At 39.3% G+C, this 26,200-nt stretch overlaps 1 protein-coding gene across 1 annotated transcript in view; it reads right to left on the reverse strand.

Moving 5' to 3' along the window:
- Nucleotides 1-26,200, reverse strand: part of LOC146328105 (uncharacterized) — an 82,461-nt gene that overhangs the window by 48,826 nt on the left and 7,435 nt on the right. Inside the window, exons 11-43 of the mRNA XM_084716271.1 lie at nt 25,895-26,031; nt 24,843-25,067; nt 23,579-23,720; nt 23,316-23,439; nt 22,724-22,915; nt 22,489-22,626; nt 21,327-21,509; nt 21,036-21,230; nt 19,914-20,062; nt 19,642-19,810; nt 19,387-19,521; nt 19,045-19,197; nt 17,932-18,133; nt 16,629-16,769; nt 16,351-16,536; nt 15,519-15,590; nt 15,278-15,404; nt 14,583-14,716; nt 13,981-14,178; nt 12,879-13,028; nt 12,122-12,301; nt 10,640-10,756; nt 9,825-9,974; nt 9,376-9,528; nt 8,386-8,595; nt 7,911-8,015; nt 7,187-7,331; nt 6,221-6,432; nt 5,814-6,032; nt 5,538-5,644; nt 3,589-3,742; nt 2,565-2,664; nt 2,193-2,365 (exon numbers count right to left, since the gene is read on the reverse strand). Coding sequence (XP_084572397.1) covers nt 2,193-2,365; nt 2,565-2,664; nt 3,589-3,742; nt 5,538-5,644; nt 5,814-6,032; nt 6,221-6,432; nt 7,187-7,331; nt 7,911-8,015; nt 8,386-8,595; nt 9,376-9,528; nt 9,825-9,974; nt 10,640-10,756; nt 12,122-12,301; nt 12,879-13,028; nt 13,981-14,178; nt 14,583-14,716; nt 15,278-15,404; nt 15,519-15,590; nt 16,351-16,536; nt 16,629-16,769; nt 17,932-18,133; nt 19,045-19,197; nt 19,387-19,521; nt 19,642-19,810; nt 19,914-20,062; nt 21,036-21,230; nt 21,327-21,509; nt 22,489-22,626; nt 22,724-22,915; nt 23,316-23,439; nt 23,579-23,720; nt 24,843-25,067; nt 25,895-26,031 — 5,177 coding nt within the window. The remainder of the gene's footprint in view (nt 1-2,192; nt 2,366-2,564; nt 2,665-3,588; nt 3,743-5,537; nt 5,645-5,813; nt 6,033-6,220; nt 6,433-7,186; nt 7,332-7,910; nt 8,016-8,385; nt 8,596-9,375; nt 9,529-9,824; nt 9,975-10,639; nt 10,757-12,121; nt 12,302-12,878; nt 13,029-13,980; nt 14,179-14,582; nt 14,717-15,277; nt 15,405-15,518; nt 15,591-16,350; nt 16,537-16,628; nt 16,770-17,931; nt 18,134-19,044; nt 19,198-19,386; nt 19,522-19,641; nt 19,811-19,913; nt 20,063-21,035; nt 21,231-21,326; nt 21,510-22,488; nt 22,627-22,723; nt 22,916-23,315; nt 23,440-23,578; nt 23,721-24,842; nt 25,068-25,894; nt 26,032-26,200) is intronic.

The raw sequence follows: 26,200 nt of genomic DNA on the forward strand, positions 1-26,200 counted from the left end.
GAGATAGAGTATTTAGGGCCCGAGCACCGAAGGCGGTGCGAGGCCCTATTGAAACTGAAGGAATTATTCTTCTTCTTATTATTTTTTATCTTTTTCCCCTAAGATCGCATTTTTGAGGGCCTAAACAGGCTCAAAAAGTCCCAGATTTTTGCACACTCATCAGGTCTTGCGAAAAATTCGATATTTTATGGTCGTTAGAAAGGGGCGTGGCAAAATGGCTCAACGGCGCCCCCTAACAGTTTTCAAAATTGAAGCCCCCTGCTTTAACTTTGACCTAGGCGTACGAAATTTGGTACACATATGTATCATGCCGGGACGGACAAAAAAGCCTCTTGGAGCGACCCCCTAAACCCAACAGGAAGTCGGCCATTTTGAATTGTATTTTCAAAATAAGGTCATTTTTGGCCATTTTCACACGTCGTACTTTAACGAACTCCTCCTACAGATTTCAGCGAATTGACTTCAAAATTGGTTTGTGCGAGCTCGACAACTGTGTGATCAAAAGTTATTAAAAGATCTTCGTATCGTTGAAGGGCGCGGTCGCTGCGGAAGGGCGAATTTTGATATCTCGCAACTCCCACATCAAAAAACACGAAATGGCTATAACTTTAGCATAAATGGTCCGATCTGCCTCAAACTTCCTGTGATGGATAATAGTCCCGCCCTGAACACATCTATGTCACAATATTCTGTGATTGTCATAGCGCCCCCTGGTGGCGACAGGAAATGACATGTTTTACTCTTTGAGGTCCTGCTCCAAGCACGTTGACCATATCCAACTCAAATCTGGTCAAACCGTCTTTAACATGTTGATAATCGTGTATTATGAAAATCGTGCCGTGATGTCACACTGTGTTTCCGTGACGGAGCGGCGAAGTTGATGTTTCGCCAAAAATGAAAAATTAGCATTAACTTCACTATACTTAGTCGAATCTGCCTGAAACTTGACATGTGCGTTAACGGTCCAGGCCTGAACATGTGATATGAGTTTCGTTAATGGGCGTGGCCAAATAGATTGGCCACGCCCTTTAAACAGAAGCCCCTGTGGCACGTTTCACCGACAGGCACGAAACTTGGTACACATATGTATCACACCCAGACGCACAAAAAAGCCTCTTGGACCCATTGGCCAAACCCAACAGGAAGTCGGCCATTTTGAATTTTGCGTCCATTTTTGGCGTTTCTCACGTGTCGTATTTTAACGAACTCCTCCTACAGGATTGATCAGAATGGGTTCAAAATCACTGTGTACCATCTAGACAACATTGTGATTAAAAGTTATTAAAAGATTTGATCAGACTTGAACGGTGTGGCCGGGACATGGCGGCGAAGTTTGTCTCGCCATGAAACACGACATTGCTATAACTTTACCATAAATGGTCCGATCTGACTGAAACTTCACATGTTTATAAACAGTCCAGGCCGGAACATATGGCATGAGTTGGGTCGATGGGTGTGGCCATATGACTTGGCCACGCCCCTTAAACAGCGCCCTCCTCAGCAGGTTTCACCGATCTTCACGAAATTTGGTACACATGTAGATCATGCCCAGACACACATAAAAGTCTGAGGGTCTCATAGGCTAAACCCAACAGAAAGTCGGCCATTTTGAATTTAGTGGTCATTTTTGGCGTTTTCCACGTGTCGCATTTTGACAAACTCCTCCTACAGAAATGTTCCAATTGACGTCAAAACTGGTGTGTACCATCTAGACAAGCATGTAATCAAAACTTATTAAAAGATTTGGTCAACGTTAAACGGTGTGGCCGTGGCGTCGAGTTTTGATGTCTCGCCATGAAAAACGAAATCGCTATAACTTGGGTGCAAATGGTCCGATCCTCACCAAACTTCACAGGTGTCATAGAAGTAACGGTCTGAACACATCCACATGCCAATCAGGAGACATACTCATAGCGCCACCTAGCGGCGACAGTAAGCGGCATCGAATTCCTTAAGGAGATGTCAAAAGGCCGTGACAATCACAGAGCCTCTTCGCCCGGGACGAATCCTGCCACGAGGCCGCGGCCGCCGGCCCCCCGAGTGGCGCGGGTGTGCGAGGGCCCGTAAAACGCTGCTTGCAGCTTTAATTATCTGATTATTTTGCTACTTTACCGTCATGGTCATCCTGAACCCTGCTTCGACAACTTAACCTTGAGGAAAGACAGAATCATTAGTAGCACATGGTGTGTGACCTGGAGGGCACGGCAAGCAGTCCTGAAGTTTTGTCATCCGAGTGTAGGGGTTGATAGATCTGGCGGGACACGGGTACTGGTGTTTGGACCAGGTCCCAGACGGGCAGTAATGGCCCACCGGACACTCGTAAATCCTTGACAGGGAGCCATTATGTCTGCCTGGACAATAAAAACTATCCAGACAAAACAAGGATGAATTAATTTAGGTCCTGACTGCTGGTAGTGGCAATGAGTAGTAAGCAAGAGTAAAATCATTTGTGTGTGTGAGCATTATGTATCGTAACAGATCTTTCATAATACATAATGCTCACTGTATATGTGAAAATGTGTATATGTTAAAAGTGCAGAGTGACTGTGAGTGGCTGAGTTCACCCCTGGGGACAGGCACTGCAGCTGGCTTGGCCGTCTTCTGTACTGATGGTTCCCAGGGGGCACTGCTGAGGAGCCACAGAGCCCCCAGAACAGTAATAACCTGGTTGTGTGAAGACAAGAGTCATGAAGGAGATGCACACTCAAGCACACATACACATACGCATACACATACACATACAGTCACACACAATCCACAGGGGAAGGGGTTCAATTTCCAGTGTCAACAGAGCAGCCGCTTATGTTTAGCCCTATTAAGTTGAAAGACTTTTGTTTACCTGTTCACTTAACTGGCTCTGGGCTTATGTGCATTTTAAGCTTGATTGTGTCTTTCAAAATTCCCATTTTCCAATTTCCTTTTTATTTGGAAAAGGCAATATCGCAGAGTGAATGGAATATTTTCAATATTTTTACACAAAACCCATCTCCACATTTCTTTATTCATAATATATATATATATTTATAAGTCATCCAGCTTCATTTTCTGGGGCTGAATTAATTAATAGTAGTATTCACTAAAAGTAGCTAATGATAATGTTTGCTAGTGTTAAGTTAGTGCTAACTTATTCAAGCCATATAATTTCTGTTATTGCTTTTACACAATGGATGCCGAATATGGCAGACTTTGTGTCTGCTATCATAGCCCATTTTTTTAACCTCCAAAGTTAGCACTGTTGTAAATTTCTCAGAAATAACATTGGATTTGATTTATGTAGTTATAAATTTGATCTATTTACTCCAAACTGGGTGGAATTTGTCTGTTTGGATCCTCATGGAATAGGTAAACTTTTCCATTTCAAATATTTAATAATGCATTTTTTTAATGCGTTTTCTACAATGTCATACAAGTGCTATTTCCCCTAAGAAACAGTTATCTAATTACGCTATTTCATTACGTTAATAATTACGTTATTTATTATGTCCCTATTATTATGTCCTTATTCATCTTTTTTTTTCTTTTACAATTTTCTGCCTCATTTCTTTAAAAAATGAGATACTGCGTCTAAATTCGGAGGGATCTGATCACCTTTTGGGCACGGTCCACCCCGGCTGTCTCTCAAAGGAGGCTCAGGACGTTCTGCACCCTCCAGACAGAAGAAACCTTCCCAGCATTGTCCTGAAGGCACTGAGAGACCCACAGCATCACAGTAGTAACCAGGGAGACATGGCTGGCAATCCTCCTGAGAGGGGAAATGAAAGCGACAGAGAGAGAGGAAGAAAGACGGGGAGAGAAAGCCAGAGAGGCTGTAAGAAAATGAAAGAAGAGAGTCCCTCATTGTGATATTGAATGGGGATTAGATATTGATCAGCTGTCACGACGGGAGACACAGAAAATACTGGAAGTTACTGTATATACTGTATAGGGGTGGTGTAGCAGGACTGCTGACCATATACTTGCTTTCAAAGTAGAGCGTGATTGACAGGTATGTAATGGTGTCAGGGGACTCAATATTAAAAGCAATAATATAATTAAAAAACACCATGACATGAAATAAATAACAAATAAATTGTATAAATAAAGACAGACAATATACATATAACCATTACATAAGCCAGTTCATTTTTAAAAACTTTTTCCCATTCTGCTTCTTTTCACATGGACAGTAGTTTAAATTTTAAACTGTTCTTTTTCAAAGTCATCATTTATTTCACAGTATAATTTTCCCAATGACTGTTTTACTTTATAATACATTAATCTAGACCAACAGGGCAGAGCTAGACTATGCATCCTGCTGTATGAGTGAATATATACTGTATTTTGTCTATATTTATATTCTTGTGATTATTCATGTACTATGTATGTATGTATGTATCACAAAAACCCTCCACCAGTAGTAGTAGCTAACTTACCACTACACTAGTTAACAGTAGCTAACGGTAGTGTTCACTATGACAGTAGCTAGAGGTAATGTTAGCTAACACTGGCTAACAGTAATGTTCACTGTAAAAGTAGTGGTGAAAACAAACAGTAGTTAAAAGTAGAGTGTACCATAACAGTGGCTAATGTTAGCGGTACCAAACAGTAGCTGACAGCTAACAGTAGTGTTAGCTAACTTACACAGTGGATGCTGGATACAGCAGAGCCAGTTTATGTGCCTGGCTGTTGCTACAATCTGAATTAATATGTACTGTATTTTGTCTGTAGTTATATTCATATGACTATTTATATCATGCGTTATGTATCATGAAAAAATCTTCCAGCAGTAGTAATAGTACTAGTCGGGTTCATTAGAACAGCAGCTAACGGTAGTGTTAGCTAACAGTAGCTAACATTAGTGTTAGCTAACAGTAGCTAACATTAGTGTTAGATAACAGTAGCTAACATTAGTGTTAGATAACAGTAGCTAAAGGAAGTGTTGGCTAACGTCTTAATCCCATCTGGCTGCTTTTCTATTGCTCTTACACAATGTTGCTACAATCTAAATGAATATATGTGTGTATTTGTACATGTATTTTGTCTGTAGTTATAATGTAACTTTTGTATGTTATGTAATGTATTTTGTCTGTAGTTATAATTTATGTCATGTGTTATTGTTATATATCACACAAAAATATCCCATCAGTAGAAGTGGCTAACTTGCTAAATAGCTAAAGGAGCTAATGGTTGTTAACTAACAGCAGCTAAGGGTAACAGTAGCATTAGCTAACTTGTTTATTCCATATATCTGCTTTTGTATTGCTCTTACACAATGGATGACGGATATAGCAGAGCCAGTTAATGCAACAATCTGAATACTGTATTGTGTCTGTATTTACATTTATATTCATATGATTATTTATGTCATGTGTTATGTATAATATGTTTTTTTAACTCTACACAAATTTTCACACTTTACAAAACTATAAAAATGAAAAATCACTAAACAAAAAGTGGTATGTCCTATCATAATTCTACCCCGGTGTATTTTTGAGGGGAAAGACTTCTCTCTCAATCATTGTCAAGGAGACGTGAGTGTGATACGGAGTCAAAGCAACCTGGGAGACTAATTTGGTGAGGTTAGAGAATGTTCCACGTGGACAGGGCAGAGGATGGACGGTGGCTTGGGGGCAGTAATGACCGGCAGGACATGGCCCTCCCTCTCCTGGCGAGAGACACAGAGAACAGCTGCCATTTGTCAACCTTCTCAAAATAGAAATACTGACAGAGAACACATAAGGCTGACAATTCAATTTTCTCACATATCAGAAAGAAAAAATGTGATCAGACCTTCGTGAACGTGTAGCACATATCTGGTAAAGATGTTTGTTTACCTGCAGCCTGTGAGAGAGGTTGTGGAGAGGTGTTTCCATATAAGCAGTAATATCCTGCCTGACATGGTCCAGTGACAGCTGTGCCATTTCTGGAAGAGCAGTAATGGCCACCGTCACACTGCCTGCACTGTGAGACAGACCAGTAGCCGGGGTCAGGACCATAAGTTCCCTCTGGACAGCCTCTCAAGTCAAATCCAGTTCCTTCAGGGCAGTAAAAGCCTGAAGGCCACAGGACAAGCAAGGAAATGCATAAACATGAGGGATACACAACCTGTTGTTAAACAGTTTTTGTTTGTTTCAGTTTTTAGCAATTATTTTTCATTTATAATGTCATAAAATCAGCATACAAATTAAAAAAAGCACTTTTTAAGTGGTTTTAAGAGCATACAAAATAGCAAACCACAGACCTGCTGGGCACAAGTACAGAGAGCCAGACACACAGTACCAGCCTGGCACACAGGGCTCACACTGAGTAGCGCGTGTAACAGCGACATATGTCCCTGGATCACAGGGAACAGGTTGAACAGTTCCCTCTGGGCAGTAAGAACCCTCAGGACAAGGTCCCCCTGTAATTCCATCCGTGGGGGTGGACGTGACGGCTCCCTCTGCACAGTAATATCTGCAAAAGACACATGAACAACTAGAATTACCACCTCACAGTTGTATGCCTCCGGCAACCAGTCAAATTTTCATCCATGTATGTCATATAGTGAAGTCTTTGAATTTAATAAAACGTGTTCAGGAGTTATCACTTTATTGATTAATTTCCAGTAAAAAAAAACATCATAATATAACATAATCAGTTTATCCTGTTCGAAATTCCTGTTTAGTCATTTGTATCCCTGCCAGCTGTAAGCTGGGAGAGGATCAATGAATTGCTTTGGTGTGTCCATGATGACTGGACCTGCATCTTGTCCGGAGCCAGTCTTGAATATTACAGTACCAATAAGTCTAATCTTTTTTTTTCACATTCATGACTGTTTTTATTATGGCTTTATGTTTTTATGGCCATAGGAATTATTTTTTCTGGCCATCCCATTCCTGATATCTCAAGAACAACATAATTGAATATTTTCAAACCTGACACAAATGACAGATGAACTGAATAAATTGTGGTGGTCAAAGGTCAAAGGTTTCATAAACTAATTATGACAAAATTACCCACAAATGTCTAATAGGATAAAATGATGAGGTGATGAATTTTAATATCCAAAAGGTCAAAGGTAAGCTTCACTGTGACATCATAATGTTCAGCTTACTAAAAGTCCCCATCTGATGTTAGGATGGCTGGAAAGCACTTTTTCATGAGTTTGTAATAAATAATGAGGACACGTGTAGGGTTTATTTCTTAAGGTCATCAGAGTCTGGTGTACCCTCTACTACAGGGTCCAGTCGGTTCAGTGAGGCCAGCAGAGTTGCAGTAAAATCCTCCCGGACAGGGCTTACATTCCTCCTGGCTCCGCAGGCCTGAGGTGTTTGACCAGCTTCCTTCAGGGCAGGCCACAGGAGCAACTGTGCCTGTAAAGATGATACAAACAACAACTCATCCTTCAACTCCAGTAAACAGACGTGTAAGCAGAAAAATATTAGAAAAATGCAGTTACTTGACAATATAGTATACTTTGACAGCGTTTTACACATTGTAAGCAGAATTTAAGTGCAACTAAGTGAGACACTCTTATAAAGCACTGACTGCTGCGTGCAGCATTGAGTAACTCAGGAGAAGATAGAGTTTACCCTACAGCAGCATTTTTAAAGTCAGAGAGAACAAGTGTACAAATTAATTTGAAGAAAACGGTCTCAAAAGTTACAAGATAAATGTTGTCAGAACTTCCTGTAGGCCACCCAATGGTAATTAGCATGAATAAAACATTGTGGCCCTTGAACATAATATGGTAGAATGTTAATAGCCTCACACAGTATAAATTTGGTTACATTAGCCTATAAAACCAGCTGTCTCAGCACTGGATTACAAAAAACATTATTTTGAAAATGTAGACCCCCTACAAATTGATAGATTTCAGTCTTTAACTGTACAGCAGCACTGAAGCAGCTGCTGGTGGCTGATTGCTTATTACAGGAGGACAAGCAAGTAACCTGAAGGGCAGTATTGACCAGGCGGACACAGGGAACCTGAGCGTCCATCCAGAGGGCTCGGAGAGGACGCCCCCTCTCTGCACCAGTAACCAGCATGGCACGGTCCTATGGGTAGAGGAATATCACAACACATTAACATGCAAGAATGTAGGTAAATCTGCAGGCCAACAGTTATTCTGGGTTTAAAAATGTGATCACTTCAGTTCTTGAGATATCAGTCTCTGACGTAGATATCTCAAAGCCTAAGCAAATGCACTAAATCCAAAGCTATCTCCACTAAAGTCAACTTAGGAAAAAAACTATTTAAAATTTGGGTGAACTTCCATTTAAATATTTAAACAGACACAGGGGAACCCTATTCTGAACATAAATTCCTCTATCTTATTGAAGAACATAAGACTACGGAAGCATACAAGGCTCGAGAAAAAAAGAAAAGAAAAGAAAAGAAAAGAAAAGATCTCTCTCTTTTTCTCACCTGCTGGCTCTGACAGTCCTGCAGTAGGACAGTAGTGTCCAGCAGCACATGGCATGCAGCCAGCGAGATTGTGTGCACGCTGTCTGGGGTTGAAGGAGCCTGCGGGACATGGGTGTTGGTTGGGCAGGGCTGTACCTGCCGGGCAGTAGTGTCCTTTAGGGCAGGGCCTCAGCAAGGAGACATTGGCTAGTCTCAGATCACAGTAGTAACCTTGAAAGATGAGACATGCATTTTTTACTTCCATTGAGGTGATGATTTAAAATATATGTTTACTAACATGTTTTCTACATTTGAAAAAGTACATGTATTATACGATCACATTTACAGGCTGTAAATCAGCTAAGATGAACCAAACCTTAAGACACTGAAAACCTAAGCTTTTTTTTAACTTATTAGTGTTAAACATTGGTTAAACAGGTAAGATACAATAGAGACATATTACAACTGAAAATAACGTAATGTAAATGGATTTCCTTATTTTGAGTTCTCCTAAGTATATATTCTTTTACTTATTTATTTATTTTTGTTTAATTCACTTTATTTCACATTAATGTGTGAATGGAAAGTTATGTACATTCACAATGTTTAGTGGATTACTCAACTGAATAGATGTATGGTGCAATGTCAATATTTCTGTTACCTTCAAAATGAATGAAAAAGGAAAAACTAATAAAACAAAAAACTATTTAAATTGATTTCAGTGTAGAAGTAAGTAAACTAATATTTAATTCTAATATTATAAATAAAATATTTATAAAATACTTATTTCAACAGACCTGTAAAGTGCAGTACAATAATAATTGTAACACATGCATGTGAACAAGCCACAACTTCAATGAAAAAACATTTGTTAGGTTACTTGGAAGCTGTTTTCATTACAGCCTGTTCAGCAAAACAAAAATGCCACAAAGTGAAATAGCAGTGTTCAAAAAAAGAAAAGAAATATATGCTTTTGCTGACAAGGTAAAATGAGTATATAGGGCTCCCTACCTGCCTCACAGACAGTGCAGGCTGCCTGTTTCTCTCTGTCCTGATAGGTTCCTGATGGACACGGGTCTGGAGCCGCTCTCCCCTGTGAGCAGAAGTGGCCTTTGGGACATGGCAGGGCTGTAGCCACAGTCTGACCAGGAGGGCACCAATAGCCTACAAAAATAAATCAGTTGCTTTATTAGTCTACTAGATGCTTTTTATTTTGGTGAGGTCAGAGGAGGCCAGCTGATGAGCAGGTTTTTATGTGTTGTGTTGGTCAGATTGATTGTCAGGTGACAATCCCACCCCAGAGGTGAACTGATTGAAACTCATAATAATAATACCATCCAGTGTGAAAGGAGGTTGAAGTATGACAAATAACATCATCAATTACACATCTCTTCACGAAACAATAAACTACTGAAAAGTTTAATAATCCCAATGGGTCATGACTCAGCGTGTGGACTGACCTTGACTGCAGGGTCCAGTCGGAGCCCTCAGACCTGCTTCTTTGCAGTAGTAACCAGCAGTGCAGGGCTGACAGCCAGCCTCACTGGTCAGACCTGCCACTGAAGAGAAAGTACCGGCTGGACACAACTCCGGTTCTCCAGAGCCCTCAACTGAGAAAGAGTCGGAGTCGTCATTCATTCATCCAGTCTTTTATTGACTTTACATACAAACACTTATTCTGAGCTGTGGGGCTCTGAGGCTTATACCAGGATACAATGGGCAAAAGACAGACAGACACCCTACGCAGGTCAACACAAATAGACACAAGATGACTCACACTCCTGCCCATGAGTAATTTAGGGTGTCCAGTCCACCTGAGACTGAGTCATCATAGCTCCAGCTACTTTAGAGACTCTAGTCCATCTAATTTGCATGTCTCTGGGCTGTGAGCAGACATTGGACAACCATAAAAAACCCAAAGTTAAAGGCTGTGGCCTTTTTTGCTATAAAAACAACTCCCCTTTGAATATAAGATATGACAGGACTTTATATACTCTTACACTGTGGGGGTGAACTCAGTTTTTGCTCTTCAGTTCTTAGTGACAGACAACAAAAGTTTAAATTTAGTGTTAATATTATTATTGAGTAAGACTATTTTCCAAATTAACTTGGTTACAAATATTACAATTAATCATTATACCAGGCATTTGAGTGCTGTCCATTTCTCCAACCACATTGCTATATGACTATTAATAGGCTTAAAAACTTTGTTGGCAACTTACTGATACAACTATTCCAAGTCAAGTCCGTTCCAAGACAGTAAAGCAGGGCTTACCGCAGTATGTCCCAGGTGGACACATGCTGCCTGTTTCTCCATCTGTTGGTCTGGCCTCAGTGGCTCCTCCTACGCAGTAATACCCCGGAGAGCAGGGACCCATCGGCAGAGCCAAACCTTTTGAGCAACACATGTACATTTGTTATTTGCGTGTTTGTTTGTTTGTTTGTTTTTTTTTATGTTATTCCAAAAATATTTTGTATAAGTTGATTTGAGATTGACATTCCCTGCAGACTAATATCTGAGCCCCCCAAAGGCCACAGACTCATATATATATGTATATTTGCAGGCACACAAGCAGTTTTTCCCCTAGGTCATCAGGCTTCTCAACAACAACAGTAATCTAAGTGATCACATCACTGTAACTTAATTCACATATTTATTGGTACTCCCACATTTTATATTTACATATTTAATGCTATTGTCATTTTTCATATTCCCCATCTTTTCAGTTTGAGATTGCATTAAATAGTGCTTTACTGCTAAATATATATTATTAGTGCCTATGCATCTAAATATGCACATATTCATGTATGCAAAATATGCCATTGTCATAGCTTCACTTGTTTTTCTTATCTGTGACTGTTTAAAAATTTATTTTTTAAAAATGCTTACTACGTAGCAGTTGCTTCCCATGTCGAATGTATATTTTTCTTACATAATATAATACTTATATATAATGTTCTTAATATATAACGTAACAGTGTAAAATATGGTGTAATATATTTTAGAAAATACATTGTAAAATGTACAAATTGTTGTTGTTATGTAAGGAATATATTTTGTAGTATATATTTTTCAAATGAATATTATGTGTCTTACTGTGCATTCAAATACATTTTAAATACATTTTAAATATTTTAAATATATTGTATTATACCTTCCCATGTAAGTGTCTTTATGTTTTACAGTAGTGGAAAAGTAGATATGAAACAGTTAAATGCAGCTTTTGTGGTCTGAAGGGGTTAAGGTGCTGACTATGAACAGGCCTTAGATGTCTGTTAAATACCATGTAGCTTTACTTCACAAACAAACAGTACAGTATGTGAACCATCTCATTTCACTCTGTGAAAGTTCTGAGTGAAACCTTATTTGTGCAATTAGATGCATGTGTTTGGTTGGAATGAAATCCAGTGTACTATCCATATTAGTGCAATATTACATTAATTCCTGTGCAACAGTCACACCCATACTACTTCAACTATTCTTGTGCAATAATAAACACGTTAGTGCAAATGACATTGTCTTTATCTATTATTTTTCTTCTTCTGCATAACTAATTTTATTCTAGTATTCTACTTTACTCATTATTTCACTGTACTGATCAGGAGTAGAGCTCTAAACTTAGTTGTATTCTGTACAATGACAATAAAGGCTTTCAATTCTATTCTGCTGGAGAACCACTATCACAGACCACTGATCACTGATCGCTGACTGTGCACTAGTGGCTAGTGTGGGTCTGAGCATAAATTTGATTAATACCTGAGATGTTACAGAAAGTTCCAGGTGGACAAGGCAGGGGCTCTTGGCTCCCTCTGGGGCAGTAAAAGCCCACCTGGCAGCGCCCCCCTGTGGAGGTAGCTGGACAGAGACAGTTGGCATTTGTGTAATTGTCCAGGTCAAAAGGCTGTGAGTTCCACGCTGCTGACACACAGAACCAACCTGAGAGGAACAAAGACAGAAAGAGACAAAATGGGAGACAATGAATGTGATGAACAAATATTTTAACTGCAGTCTATTTCTGTCATATACAAACACTCCTGCTACTGACACACTGCAGCATCACTCAGGCATCACATGATGATTTTCTCAGCACAGAGTGAAAGAATAAAGCTGGAAGACAGAAATACAGAACAAGGTGAGAGACACGAGTCACAGATGAGAGAAAGAAAAACCTAAAAAAGCATATATTTACAGTTTTGCACATTTGCACATAAATTTATTATATGGAGAGAATTATCTGAAAGCTGTTGTTGTTGCTGAAACACTAAAAGTACAAGTGTAAAGAGAAAAGAAGTAAAGTCATGACTGATGCGGCTGGTGTTGGGTAGTGATGTTTCATGCTTAATGTGCACTCTTTGTCCTCTACCCCCAAGTCTTCCAGACTGCTTTGGACTGGCTTGTTGGCCCCTTGAGACAAATAGTCTCGCACAGAGGACAAAGTCCTGACACTGAGAAACTAGGCTGTATCGCTGTGATTGTATCTTTGGTAGAGCTAAACACAGACAGTATTACTGACCAGCCTTGCACTTTCCAGACACTTTGGTCAGCCTCTCCTTCTCGCAGTAGTGCCCTGGAGGACAGGGCAGGCAGCTGTCGAGACTCTGAGTCATGGGCTCTGGGTTGTAGTATCCACGAGGACAGGGGAACTGGGTGGCGTGTCTTGTGCCTATGCATATAAAACAATTAGATTTCAAACAAGCGCTAAATCCCATATCTGTGTTTTAAAATCAAACTGAAATGAAAAATGCCCTTTAACCCTTTTAGATCAGGGGTTCTAAACCCTACAGTGAGCTTACACTCTTGAACATTCTGTCTGTAAGCTATTTATGTAACATTACATAAATACCTAGAGCACTATCGAGTTTACTGATACTTTGGTAGTGACCAGTCAAGAACCCTTACTGGTTTAGTGCTGGTTCTCGATACCAAAACCTATCTGTTTCCCACGTCACTTTTTGTTTCAAACACTGATCCATTTTGTGTCACTGCATCTGAAGAAACATGTATCTAGCTAGCGAATAGTGGCAGAACATATTTGTCTCTATGTGATGTTGTTTTGTGATTGACGTGGCGATATTCAAACATAACCCGTCATTTGATATTTTTTATTTATGTGAATTATTGAGCACATTTAGATATAAAAAAAAACAACCAGCTTTGTAAAAAAAATGTTTTAATTAAACCATCTGGCATTGCCACTGCCTCTGCGGTCAACTAGATGGTGCTATGACAATGACTGTTTTAGATCACATTCCTGGTCATACTGTGCAACAATTTAATAATATAAAAAACAAAAAAATAATCTGCATAAATTTTGTGTTCTTAAATTAAAATCCATTTACATCTTGTTCCTGCAAAACAAAATGTATGACATGTGCTTACACAGGCCAATTTCAATCAATAATATCATGACATCCATCAAATTAACTTTTAGTGGCAGAGAGCTAAGATTCATTAGTTAACAAGCTAGCAACAGCATGGTAACTTGATACATCCACTTTTCAACATTCAAATTAAATTCATCCTATCTTTATGTCCCATGTATCTATCCATCTATGATGCATACATTCATGAGAAAAAAACCCTGACTGACAGTGTTTAAGATGAGTCTACTCTACCATCAGGGCAGTAGAATCCGGGGGGACAGGGGAACTTGGTGAAGTTTCCAGTCTTTTCTGCACAGTAGTAGCCAGCAGGGCAGCGGGAACACACTGACTGGCCTGTGAGGTTGGTGTAAGACCCAGCTGGACAGGGAACTGGGTTTGCACTACCCTCAGGGCAGTAATGAGCTGGTGGGCAAAGACCTCCTTCTGAGCCTGGAGGGGAAAAACCAATTAGATGTGGCAAATTACTGAGATTATGACTGCTAAGCCCTTAATGTGATGAATCCTGTGATAAACCCTGATTAATTCAGTAATCATTCATTTAACAAAACACCCTCACACATTCAGATTCCCTGCATTTATCAGCATCTGTTTTTCTTCCATCTAATGCTTATTCATAAGATTGCTCTCCACACATTATATATTAGTTCTGATCCCCACAGTTTCATTTCATGTATGAACTTCATTCATTATTTATCAGTCATAGTTAACTGTTAAGTCTTTGTGTTGATATTTGAGGATGAAAGATGGAGTAATGATGTAAACCACTTTCCCACAAGCACAAATGAAATCAACCTCTCATGAAAATATAAAAAATCAATAGTTTGCTACTCTACCTGTTGCTGTTGTGTCTCCCCCTGGACAGTAAAATCCTGCCTGACACAGTCCAGATGGACGAGTGAGACCTGCAGTGCCACAGAAGTGACCCGCTGGACATGGACTACATCCAAAGATGTCTGTCAAATGAAGACTACAACCATACACATTACACAACACGTACTCACAAACATACAGTTACATGGTAAGATAGATAGATGACTCAGACCCATTCAACTAGCAGCCCCATTCTGTGACATCTGATTAATAGACTGTATGGTCTAAACTAGTATGGTATTGGTTATGTGTTTCTAAAGCACCTATGTGCTGTGATTGGCTACAACAGGATTACATCCACTCTTCAGCTGCCATTTGCACAGTCAAAGCTCATGTTGCACTCTGGGCTGGTGAGCCACAGAGAAAGTCCAAGGCAAGTATTGATTTACTTTGATAGCTCCAACATATAAGAAACTGTTGTGTTTATTTTGCAACTGATCTACTGCTGTGATGAAAGAACATGAAGAGGCACCACAAGTCAAATCATGGCTTGTTTTCTGTCAGTTTTCCTGAGGACTCAAAGGACTAATTGACAAAGTATTCTGTGTGGCCCACGAACCCCCAGTGATTTTCCTATTTGGCTCACTTGCTATTGAAGTTGAGTAGCCCTGGGTTAACTGCTTACAAATATATATGTATAATATTTGGGTCCACCAACCTGTTAGAGTAGGTTCCAGGTGGACAGGACAGAGGGAGACTGGTGCCCTCAGGACAGTACCTCCCTTCTGGGCAAGCTCCTCCCACTCCTGTGCTGAAGTTACCATCCGGGTTCTGAAAGTTCACACCTTGAGAAGTTGCACATTTAGGATAATTTTAGTTGTCCAATTCAGTTTAGCGGCACATTGGCCCTGTTGTGCAGTAGCAGTTCTTCAGGTATTTCCCTAATACACGTTGTGTACCTGCTATGCAGTAGTAACCAGCTTGACAGGGTCCAGTCGGTTCAAACAGACCCCAGTCCTCGCAGTAGAACCCTGTTGGAACAGCGTGAAGATTGATTTGATTTGATTTGATTTGATTACTGTCATGCCCAAACACGACGTTTTTTCTTTTAGGAATAATAGTAAACAAAAAAAACTGTCCTGACATTTTTACAAACTTTAGAAACAAAGGTAGCCAACTTATAAGCATTACAATTGTACAGATATTCTGTTCTGTCATGATCATTTCTGGATTTTGAACAGAGGAAAAAAAAAATCATTTTCAACTTTTCTTTATTAACACCTGTTATGGATACCTGGATGGTTTTAAATATGCCAGTTTCAGGGATTCCTATCCTCAGCTGTGCAACTGCAGACCTTTGACTCCTTGATTAGTTGGCCATAACATATGTTTCACACAATTGTGCTTGATTTGAATATGTTAATAATTTTGGTTTTAATAAAATATCTTTAAACAATTTTGCTTTAAATCTAACAGGTAACTTTCCTCTAATTGTGCCCATGATGCGTGGTAGACACAGCAGTAAGAATAAGGCACGGACTTCATCAAATGTGTTATATGTGTATAAATTATAAATCACATCATATTTTAAAAAAATATTCCTCCTCTAGACGATTAAATGTGATAAACCTCTATTTTTGCTTATTATTCAAAACAAATAGTTCCATCACATTTAGCAAATATTGACTTTCTACATTAAAGTCTGATTGGCTCACTAAACATTTTATGAAGATGCTGTATTTTGCAGTGTCTTGCAGAGCCATGAGGACAACCACATGACAATACTCTCACCTGCTGGACAAATGAGGCACTGCTCCACTTGGCTGAGGCCAAACTGAGGGCTGTACGTGCCGGGAGGGCATGGCAGAATACCCTCAACACCACCACCAAGACAGTAGTGTCCTGCTGGACAGAGCTGGACACCTTCTCCTGACAGACAGTATGTCCCTGAGGGACAGTCATCACACGCTTCTGCCCCTTCATCCAAAAAAGAAAGAATAAAATAGTGAAGTGATGCCTGCATTTTAGGTTTTATTATGATACTTGATATGTTATGTAACTGCCTAAACCTGTATTGTTTGAGTACGTCCCATCAGGGCAGACTACAGGAGAAGATGAACCCATGGGACAGTAGTGTCCAACTGGACAAATGTCCCCTGTCACACCGTCTGAGGGCATTGAAGACACGGCCCCTCCTGAACAGTAATACCCTATAAATCAGCAGATACAAAGTTTACTGACTTAAACACAGAAGTGATGCTGCTGTCTTGTTAATATTTTCTCTTCACACTTCTGTGTGATACACATCATTTATGGATATCAAGTAAGAAAAATATCTTGCCTATGAAATAATAGTTTGGAAAGGTCAGACAGGCAAATACAAAAAAAAGTATTTAATCTCAATCATACAAATAAGTGCTGTTTTACATTTTCAAATGTTATTCTGCATTGAGTTCTGTATTTACTGCACATGTGTCAGTTTAAAACAAGAAACAATATAAAACATCAAATAGCCTTCTCCCCATTTTAGTCCAGTCAAGTGTATTTATTTATTTATAGTACATTTCATATGATGGGCGTACACTCAGTGTGCTTCAAAATAAAAAGCAATAGGCAAAGATCATATGTGACAAAAACATACAAGATAAAATAAAACATTTGAGCTCAACCAGTTTGGTAGACCAATACTATTGGCCCAATATTGGCCTATCACAGCACATCATCTATGTATCAGTATCATCATGTATGTCGTCCGTTATGAAATTTTATTTCCTAACAGAACATAATGAAGATTGTTTGTATTTGTTGACTTTCTAGGCCACACATCATTTGATCATTTTTCTTAATGGAGGGTTAAGAGATACATATATTTTGCTCTATTCATTATTTTTATTTTTAGTTATTTATAATTATTAAAAAATACCAATCAAAGTTTACTGTTTCAGTGCCCTGATATACAATAATGTTTATTAACAATGATTTAATAATGTTTAACTGTAAAATATCCTGCATCCACTTCATATCTTTCTCACAAGTGTTAACCACTTTTGAGGGATCATTGCAAATGTGTATTCATGTATATATTCTATATTATGTATATTATATTCTGTATAAAGACTATTGGCTGATATATCATTCTCAGAATTCTTTGCTCCTTAATATCAGTATCACCATCAGGCCCCAAAACTCCAGTTATCAGTCAGCCCTAGATACATATAAAATAACATAAAAACATATACGATAAAATATATAAGAAAAGAAGGTATTAAATATATAAAAGATATAAAATAAGATACAAAATATATAAGATAGCAAGGTATTACAGTAAAACGGGAATAATATAACACTGCAGAAGATAATTAATTCTCATACCTGTATCACATTTTCCTGAAGGCTGGCTGAGTCCAGTGCTGTTGCAGTAGAGTCCTGGAGGGCAGGACCAGCAGGAGGACAGGTTTTGAGCTCCCACAATGCTGCTCCAGGTTCCTACAGGGCAGGGGTGCTGCTGGGGGTACCTGGTCCCTCGTGGACAGACGTAGCCTCCAGGACACACACCGCCAGAGGCCACAGCCACCTGTGGGAATGTTGCCACGTTAATCATCAGAATATGAAAAAGTTTGATCATTTTGGTGTTCAGTTATAGTTGGAAGTTTAAAAGTTAAATCTGTGGGCAGTTTGAGTTGGCAGCTGTCATTCACTTCCCACGCACTACTGTACCAGCAGCTTATCCAAAAAACGCTCCCAGAAAAAATAATTATTTATTTAAGCAATGCAAACTTGAACTAAACATGCCTCTAAATACATATTCATATCCAATGACAGAAAATGCTTTAGCAGTCAAACTGTGTGGGAAATTAATAGCTGCCATCAAATCAAGCGCACAGCTTTATCTTAGAGAGCAGAGATATTCAACTTAAAAAAACAGCATATTTCCACCTTATTATCATCATTACTGTGATATGCTAACAAAATACAGGATCGCCTCACTTGAGCAAAAAGGTTATGAGCAAAAATCATCAACATAGCAGAAAAAATGTCAAACATTTCACCATCATTGTCATTCAGAAATCAAAATTGTATATATGAAAGGTATTAGAACCTGATTTTTTATATGAAACATAATTACAGAGTTTAGACAAAAAATTGTTGGTTGACATGGCCAGAATAAAGTGGTGAAATTGAGTGTGTGCTACCATTTTATCACAAACAAATCACTGGGAAAGCACATCCTTTCAAAGACCTAACAGTTATTGTAGATTATTACATAGAAGTTGGATTGCACTTGTGTGTGTGTGGGTGTGTTGTGTGAGTTAAAGGTTGTATCTAGTCTTTATATAAAGAAACTGTCATGAGAGTAACTATTTTTTGTTATACTCTCCTCAAATTCAACTCATATTTTGCATACTACCAAGTTTTTACTAAAATATCAGTTTGGATAAGTTGCTGGAAGCCGGTTTATCAAAGTTGGCATTCATGACGTCTTACTGGAGTGGCAGTGGAGGCTCCAGAGGTGCAGTAGTGTCCCAGGTCACAGAGACCCTGAGGTTTAGAGAGGCCAGCTCTGCTGCAGAACCAACCAGCTTCGCATGGTCGACAGTGCTGCACAGCATGGCCACCAGGCTGGCCAGAGTAAGAGCCCTGCATAATCAGATCATCATTTTACAACAATTATTATGTGAATTTGAAAGGCAGTTAATGCAATTCATTAAGCTTACGTGTAAAAGTAAAAGATAGAGTTAACAGAAGAAGAAGACTGAAGAACAAGGACAAGCAGCTGTATTGACATTCCCAACATTACACTGCACACACTAACACACAGATACTGACTGGAGGACAGGGTCGAGCAACAGAGGACCCTGGAGGACAGTAGTGTCCTGTGGGACACAATGTTGACTGGGACAGGCCTGTCTGGTTACACAGTCTGCCTCCCTGACACTCCACACATGACTGTGCACCTCGACGCTGAGGATTCAGAGTATAGACAAGGGAATAACCTTGAACATGGTTTTATCTCATTATTTAATTTTGCAAGAACACTTTCAGTAGAGCAACACTTGGTATTCTGTCAGGATTATTTCCTACCGGCTGAAAAGTGCCCAGAGGACATGGTTGTGCCCTGGCTGCCCCCTCCAAGGTATAATAACCGTCCTGTGCTTCATTCTGGAGAGGGGAAGCTGAGCCACCAGTACAGTAGAAACCAGGAGAGCAAGGGCCTGAGGGTGAGGTGTTATTGGAACCTAAACAATAGAAACTGACAGGGAGAGAAAATATAATTTCTATTTTACACGATCTTCTTAAATAAACAGGCTGATATCTGAGTGAACATATTCATTAGTGAAGGTGAGTGGCATTACCCTGGTAGACAGCTGACACACTCCTCAGGTCTGCTGAGGCCGGTGCTGTTGCTGAATGTGCCGGGGGGGCAGGGGAAGGGAGAGGATGAAGCTAGAGGACAGTAACTTCCTGCAGGACACAAACCTCCTGTTGGACCATCTGCAGGAGTCTGGACACAGTCACAGTACTTACATGTAAAGAGAAGCCTAAATGTACTAAAGTGCAGTAATTTCATTCCTAAAGTGATAGAATGTGAAACATAATACTGTAATGTTTCATGATATCACCACACAGACTATCAGGAAATCAAAATTACAAAAAATTCCTCTAATCTTCAATGGCATTTCCAACATTGGTTAGTCATACATGGTTGGGGGTGCTAGAGCTATGTTTGAGAGATATAACATCACTCTATTCCACCTGTTCTGCTATTTCCAGGTTTCCTGCTTACAACTGATACAACATTCAAAGCCAGACTCCCTCAGTCTAAAACTTCAACCCAGAACCTGGATCTGGATCTTTGGTGTTCAGGCTGAAGATAATTATTTACTGTATATACAAATGATTTCTCAACCCTTTTGGCATATAGGAGAATCTTATTGGACTGGAAGTCACCTCAGGTCCCAAAGGTGGAGAAAATGTATTAATTAATAAATGTATTTATTTATTTTATACAGTGCTTTGACTAATTGAGCACTCTCTTTTGATTCAGAACTCTTTCTGGTTATCTGGGGCTCCTTTTTGAACCCATCACTTGTTTATCTCTTTCTTAATTCTACTGTATTTTATTTATGTATTTTACGTATGCTCCTTGAGATATTAATACTGTAAAATGCTATTTGACATGAGGCAGTGTTATTTGTTCTGTGTTTAGGGGAGTTTTGCTTGAGGGGGAGAAAATGCAAAATTGCATGTATAATGTATGATTGTGCTTTTGAGGATGAATATGAACAATATACCAACAAAGATCTCTAATCTGTAATAGAAAACAAAGCATTTACATAAAATGATATTATTAATTTCACTGAATTTACTTGTGGATCCCAGGAGGACAAGTAACCAACAATATAAAAAGAAAACATTTTAAAAAATCCTGACTAGCATCCTCTATTTAAGATATGATCAAAATAGCATGTTCATACTGCAGACTTGGCTCCCTCTCGACAGTAGAAGCGTTCTTTGCAGTTTCCAGAGGGCTCTCTGAGTCCCACACCACTGCAGTACTGGCCTCCACCACAAGGGGAGCACTCAGACCCATCACTGAGAGCTGAGCGTGAACTGTAGGTCCCTTCAGGACACGGTGCGGGTGAAGAAGTGCCTTCTGGACAGTAAAATCCCTGTCAGTAGAGTGAAAGGCAGAGAAAAAGAGATTTGACATACTCTGTCTGACCCATGCAACATCACAGTTTATCAGAAATGCAGTACATTCCTACCGGAGGACAGACTAAAGGCAGGAGAGTTCCCGGTCTGTCACAATAATGCCTGGATGGACACAACACACACGCCTCTCCACTGTGACCCAGTGTGTTGTTCCTGTATTGACCAGCCTGACACGGGTAGGTGTAGGGGTAGCCAGTCCCTGAGGGGCAATAGTGCCCAGAAGGACACACTCCTGTCTGAAATATTACATAATACACAATAATTATAAATGTGTAATTTATTTTTGTACCGTATATTTAAATTTATACTGTGCAATAATCATGTGCAATTATATTTAATCATACTGTGAAACCTGTGAACTGCTGCTGCTACTGTAATCTGTGCAACAAAACCTCTATATCTCTCTACAGTTATCCATTACTAATAAACTAATTACAGATTCAAACAACATCATAATCACTTGGATGTTGCCAAAAATTATTAGCAAGTGAGAACTTGCAAATAATTGTCTTTTGAATTGATTTCCACTAAAACCGATCCTTGGCTATCATAGTCTGTATGTTATATTGGCCAATTCAGATTATTTTGATTATACTGCCTTTTGCAAGGCAAAATAAAAACATTCCTGTCTAAAAAAAAAGAGAACCAAACCAACTGAAATGTGCCAAATCTTCCAAAAACAATGAACAATATTTGTTTTTGTTTCTATAATAAAAACTAATGAATTCCATAAATGCCCAAAATATCAAATATGATACAAACAAAACATCATATATGTAGTTATATAGATTTTTTTTTATTTTGTCAAAAACCCCAATAAAAACTTACATTTCAAAAAATAGAATTCCCTGGCAATTATTTGATGTGTCAAGGTTTACATGCACAAAGTGTATATTTCACCTTTAATGCATATTTTATATCTTTATTCTTTCCTATTTCGTTATATTTGTATTTCTACTCATCACTCGCGTTTCTTTTCTACCTGTTCTTTTGTTCCTTGAGCTGCAGTAACAAGTGAATTTTCCTGGTGTAGGATCAGTAAAGTTTATATTATCTTATTTTGGTGACCTAAAGTCAAAAAAGTTTTTGTGCTCAGTAGTTTAACATATGATCACACAGGATCAAAATTAATTAGATAAAAATAAATTGTAATAAGATAGTTTGCTATTTACTTTTCTACTAAAATCTGTACATCTCACTTATTGGGAAACTTACAGGGCTGGTAATTGGTTGCTCCTGAGGCTGCTGGGTGTAACAGTACTTCCCCTCAGGACACTGGACACACTCACTGGCATCATGTAGACCAGGAGATTCACTATAGGTGCCATTGGGGCAAGGAATGGGGTTAGGATCCTACGAGGGAGATCACATTTACAGGTAGTTTAATGGACTGAAAGTGCAAAAGCAGACTATATTCTTCCTTTTCTGTATGTATTGCTCTCTGACTCACGATGCCTCCTCCGGGGCAGTAGAAGCCTCGAGGGCAGAGGGTGGCCGAGCGCTGGGGGTCTCTGGCCAAACCCTGGGAGCAGAGAAAGCCTGGGGGGCAAACCATGACGTTCAACATGGCTTCCTCACTGGTGGTCTCATTACTGCAGTAGTGACCCTGCAGGCATGGAGAACACTCCAAAGATCCTTCATCCTACACACCAGAGAACGTGAAGGAAGATTCAGAGATGTTGAAGTTAAAGATATCAACCGGTATGGGGGAGGGAGGGAGCAAAATACAGACTGAAAACTCGAGGGAGAGGTGGATCGAACTTGGAAGATGATGGAAAAACACTGACATTGCTTTGATATTGTGAGCAAAAAGATGAACTATAATAAAACTGGACTTTACCTACTCCTCTCGCTGACATTTACAGATGTACATACATGATGAGTAATGTTAAGACGGTATGACCGTGGGTGGAAAATGCTAATCTAAAAATAGGACAATCAGAACGGCTTATGGAAGGACGAGACTAATGCACCAGGTCTGGTTTCCACTGGTGCAGTCAGTTGACCAGTCACAGCGGACTGTGTTATAGATGGGGCCTTACAGAGTAGCTGCCAGCTCCACACACTCTGGGGTTGACAGTGGCTGAGTGGGGACAAAAATAGCCAGCAGGGCAAGCAGAGCAGTCCTCCAGCCTTCGACCTCCTTTCAGACGGCGAAATGTGGAGCTGGAGGAAGACAGGACAGATGCTAAATCATACTTATTACACCAGCTTAATCCTTCATTTTACAGCATATGGCAAATTCTTTCCACATCATCTTCATCCTTATCTTCCCTCTGACATTCGACACGCAATTACTGCTTACGGCGGGCAGGGTGAAGGTTTGGAGGTGCCCTGTTGACAGAATGAGCCTTCAGGACAAATCAGGCAGTCTTCTCTGTGTCTGTTGCCCATTTGGATGCTGTAGGTACCCACAGGGCAAGGAAACTGGGTGCCATATGCAGTCCCTGGTGATGCAACATCGAAATTGTTATATACACATGAGTGACTCACGATTACAGATCTGGGAGAGAAAATATCTTATTTTATGAAATCAATTTCATACGGAAAGGCCAGATGGCTCAAGGCTGGACGGAAAAAGCTTTATTTAGTCTTAACGGTCTACAAAGCAAATTGTTAATTACTTTAAAGATAATTTTCTGTGCTAAGATGGAACAGATTTGTTTTAGCAAATGGAATTCACAAAACTATTTCCAGAATGTGCAGAAGCTGTTTTTGGCAGACCTAACTGTACAACTGATGAGCTCTGCTGCTATGTTGTATCTTCATTCTGTCCAAGCCCTACCTTATCTTGCATACTGACTGATAGTCTGGCAGTCACCCACACGTATGTGTTTTTTTGGTTTTGTTTTGGGGTTTTTTTTGCTTTCATATCCTCGACTGTCCTGGTGGAAGGGGCAGTCTCCCATTTTGCCAACATTTGAACATGTACAGCAGTAAACAAACTTAATACTTTTACATTTAGATCATACAGGGTTTCTACAGGTTTTATAAAGTTAAAGTTAAAGACTTTTTAAGCCCTCTCAAACACAATTATGAATGCAGTATCAGACCTATTTCACGTCCATATTGGCAAAAAAGTAAGAAGGATATGAAGACGATCAAACTTTGGTGATGCTCCAAATATGAATAGAGAACACCACTGGGTGATGGCAGGTGTTTGCAGGTGGCTTTTTAGTCTCTAATTTATGTGTTTTCTTGCAGAAAGCTTCAAATTAGTTCGCTGAAAGTGCCCTTAACCATATTATATGAAAGTAATGTTGACAGAAACAATTTTAACAATTAATTCTAGAAAGATTTTTTATGAGAAGCACCACGTTATCCCACACAACACATCACAACACACTAACTGGGTGCATCGTTTGCATCAGTAGTTATAGGTTCCATTTCAGTTTAGCTTTGCCGTTGTTACAATGTGATCAATACAATTCAAGAGCAAGTGTGCAGTTAATGCAACTTTACAAAAGTAACATTAACTTCATAGTTCAACGATTTTTTAAGAGCTAACCCTCCTATTTAAGTAATTTTAAGGCCTAAAATGTTGTCACTTATGTCACACTCGTGCGTACCTTCAGGACAGTAGTGTCCAGAGCTACATCGACCTGACGGAGTTCCAGACCCAGCCAAACAGTACCAACCCTGTGGGCACGGCTGACACTCCCGCTCAGCTTCCAATCCACTGTGACCACTCCATGTCCCCACCGGACACTTGTACTGGGTGGGGAACATAGTTCCAGGTGGACAATAATGTCCTGCAAAGCATGAGAGTGGGGGTCTCTGGATACCACCTGTTCCTGATAAAGCAGAAATAATACAGGCATCAAGGCAGGAAAACAAGCTGCAAAGTATGGATTTTATTGATACAGAATAAGTCTAGGTGATGCTGGCACAAGCAAATGCACCAATGGTGATAATTTGACAATAATTTGGGAATCACTATTAAGGGCTGCATTATTAACTGTAAGAAACAAAAACAACAACAACAAAAAAACAAAAACGGATCTCAATTCATACAACTGTGATCATGTGATCTCATTTCTAAATGATGATTATTCACTCGGTCCTATAGAGCTACTAAATCACATCACAAAATCCACCAGCAACAGCCAGACCAAACCTCAGTAACACAACATAACACAACACGCACTTTTTTTGTCACAAGAAATGTAAAAGTTTAAGTCTCAGACATGTTTTTTACTTCAGTGCTTATTTCAGAGTGCAACAGATGGATTATTAAACAAGATAAGAATTGTTTTTATATTAGCTAGAACTGTGAAGCCCTATCACTATTATAGCTTTTATGACATGTTTACATACAAGAAAACCGATTATTGAAGTAGATATAGTGATCAAATTGGTAGAAGCATTCATTGTTAATTCTATTTAATCTAACAGTCAAGTAAGTACAAATATGTGTAATATAATCACAATGCAGCCTTTAAGTGAAGGAAAACAGACACTGAATTATACCAAAATGTATACTATACTGATATATCACCCAGCTCTATGCAGCATAAGAAACTAAATTAATGTCTTCTGATGCTATGAAATATCAAACTGTACCGTCTGAGGGCCAACTGAATATGTATACAATAGAGTGCGTATGAAAGATAAATGGCACCTCGAAGACATGCGTATCGTGCTGGACACTTCTGACACTGCGAGCGGTCAATGAGGTCTGTGCGATTGCTCAGTGTCCCTGGTGGGCAGGCATTGGTTGGAGCGTTGGGTTTGGAGGAACCAGGGGGACATACAAACCTGTCACAATTCAGGCAAATTGATCGAAATTACAAATTATATTTTATATATATATATACACACATATACATACATACATATATACATATATATATATATATATGTATATATATATATATATATATATATATATATATATATATATATATATATATGTATATGTGAAGTC

The sequence above is a fragment of the Lutjanus erythropterus genome, chromosome 4 (assembly GCF_056507025.1).
Source record: "Lutjanus erythropterus isolate fLutEry1 chromosome 4, fLutEry1.hap2, whole genome shotgun sequence".
In the NCBI taxonomy this organism is placed as follows: Eukaryota; Metazoa; Chordata; class Actinopteri; order Lutjaniformes; family Lutjanidae; genus Lutjanus; species Lutjanus erythropterus.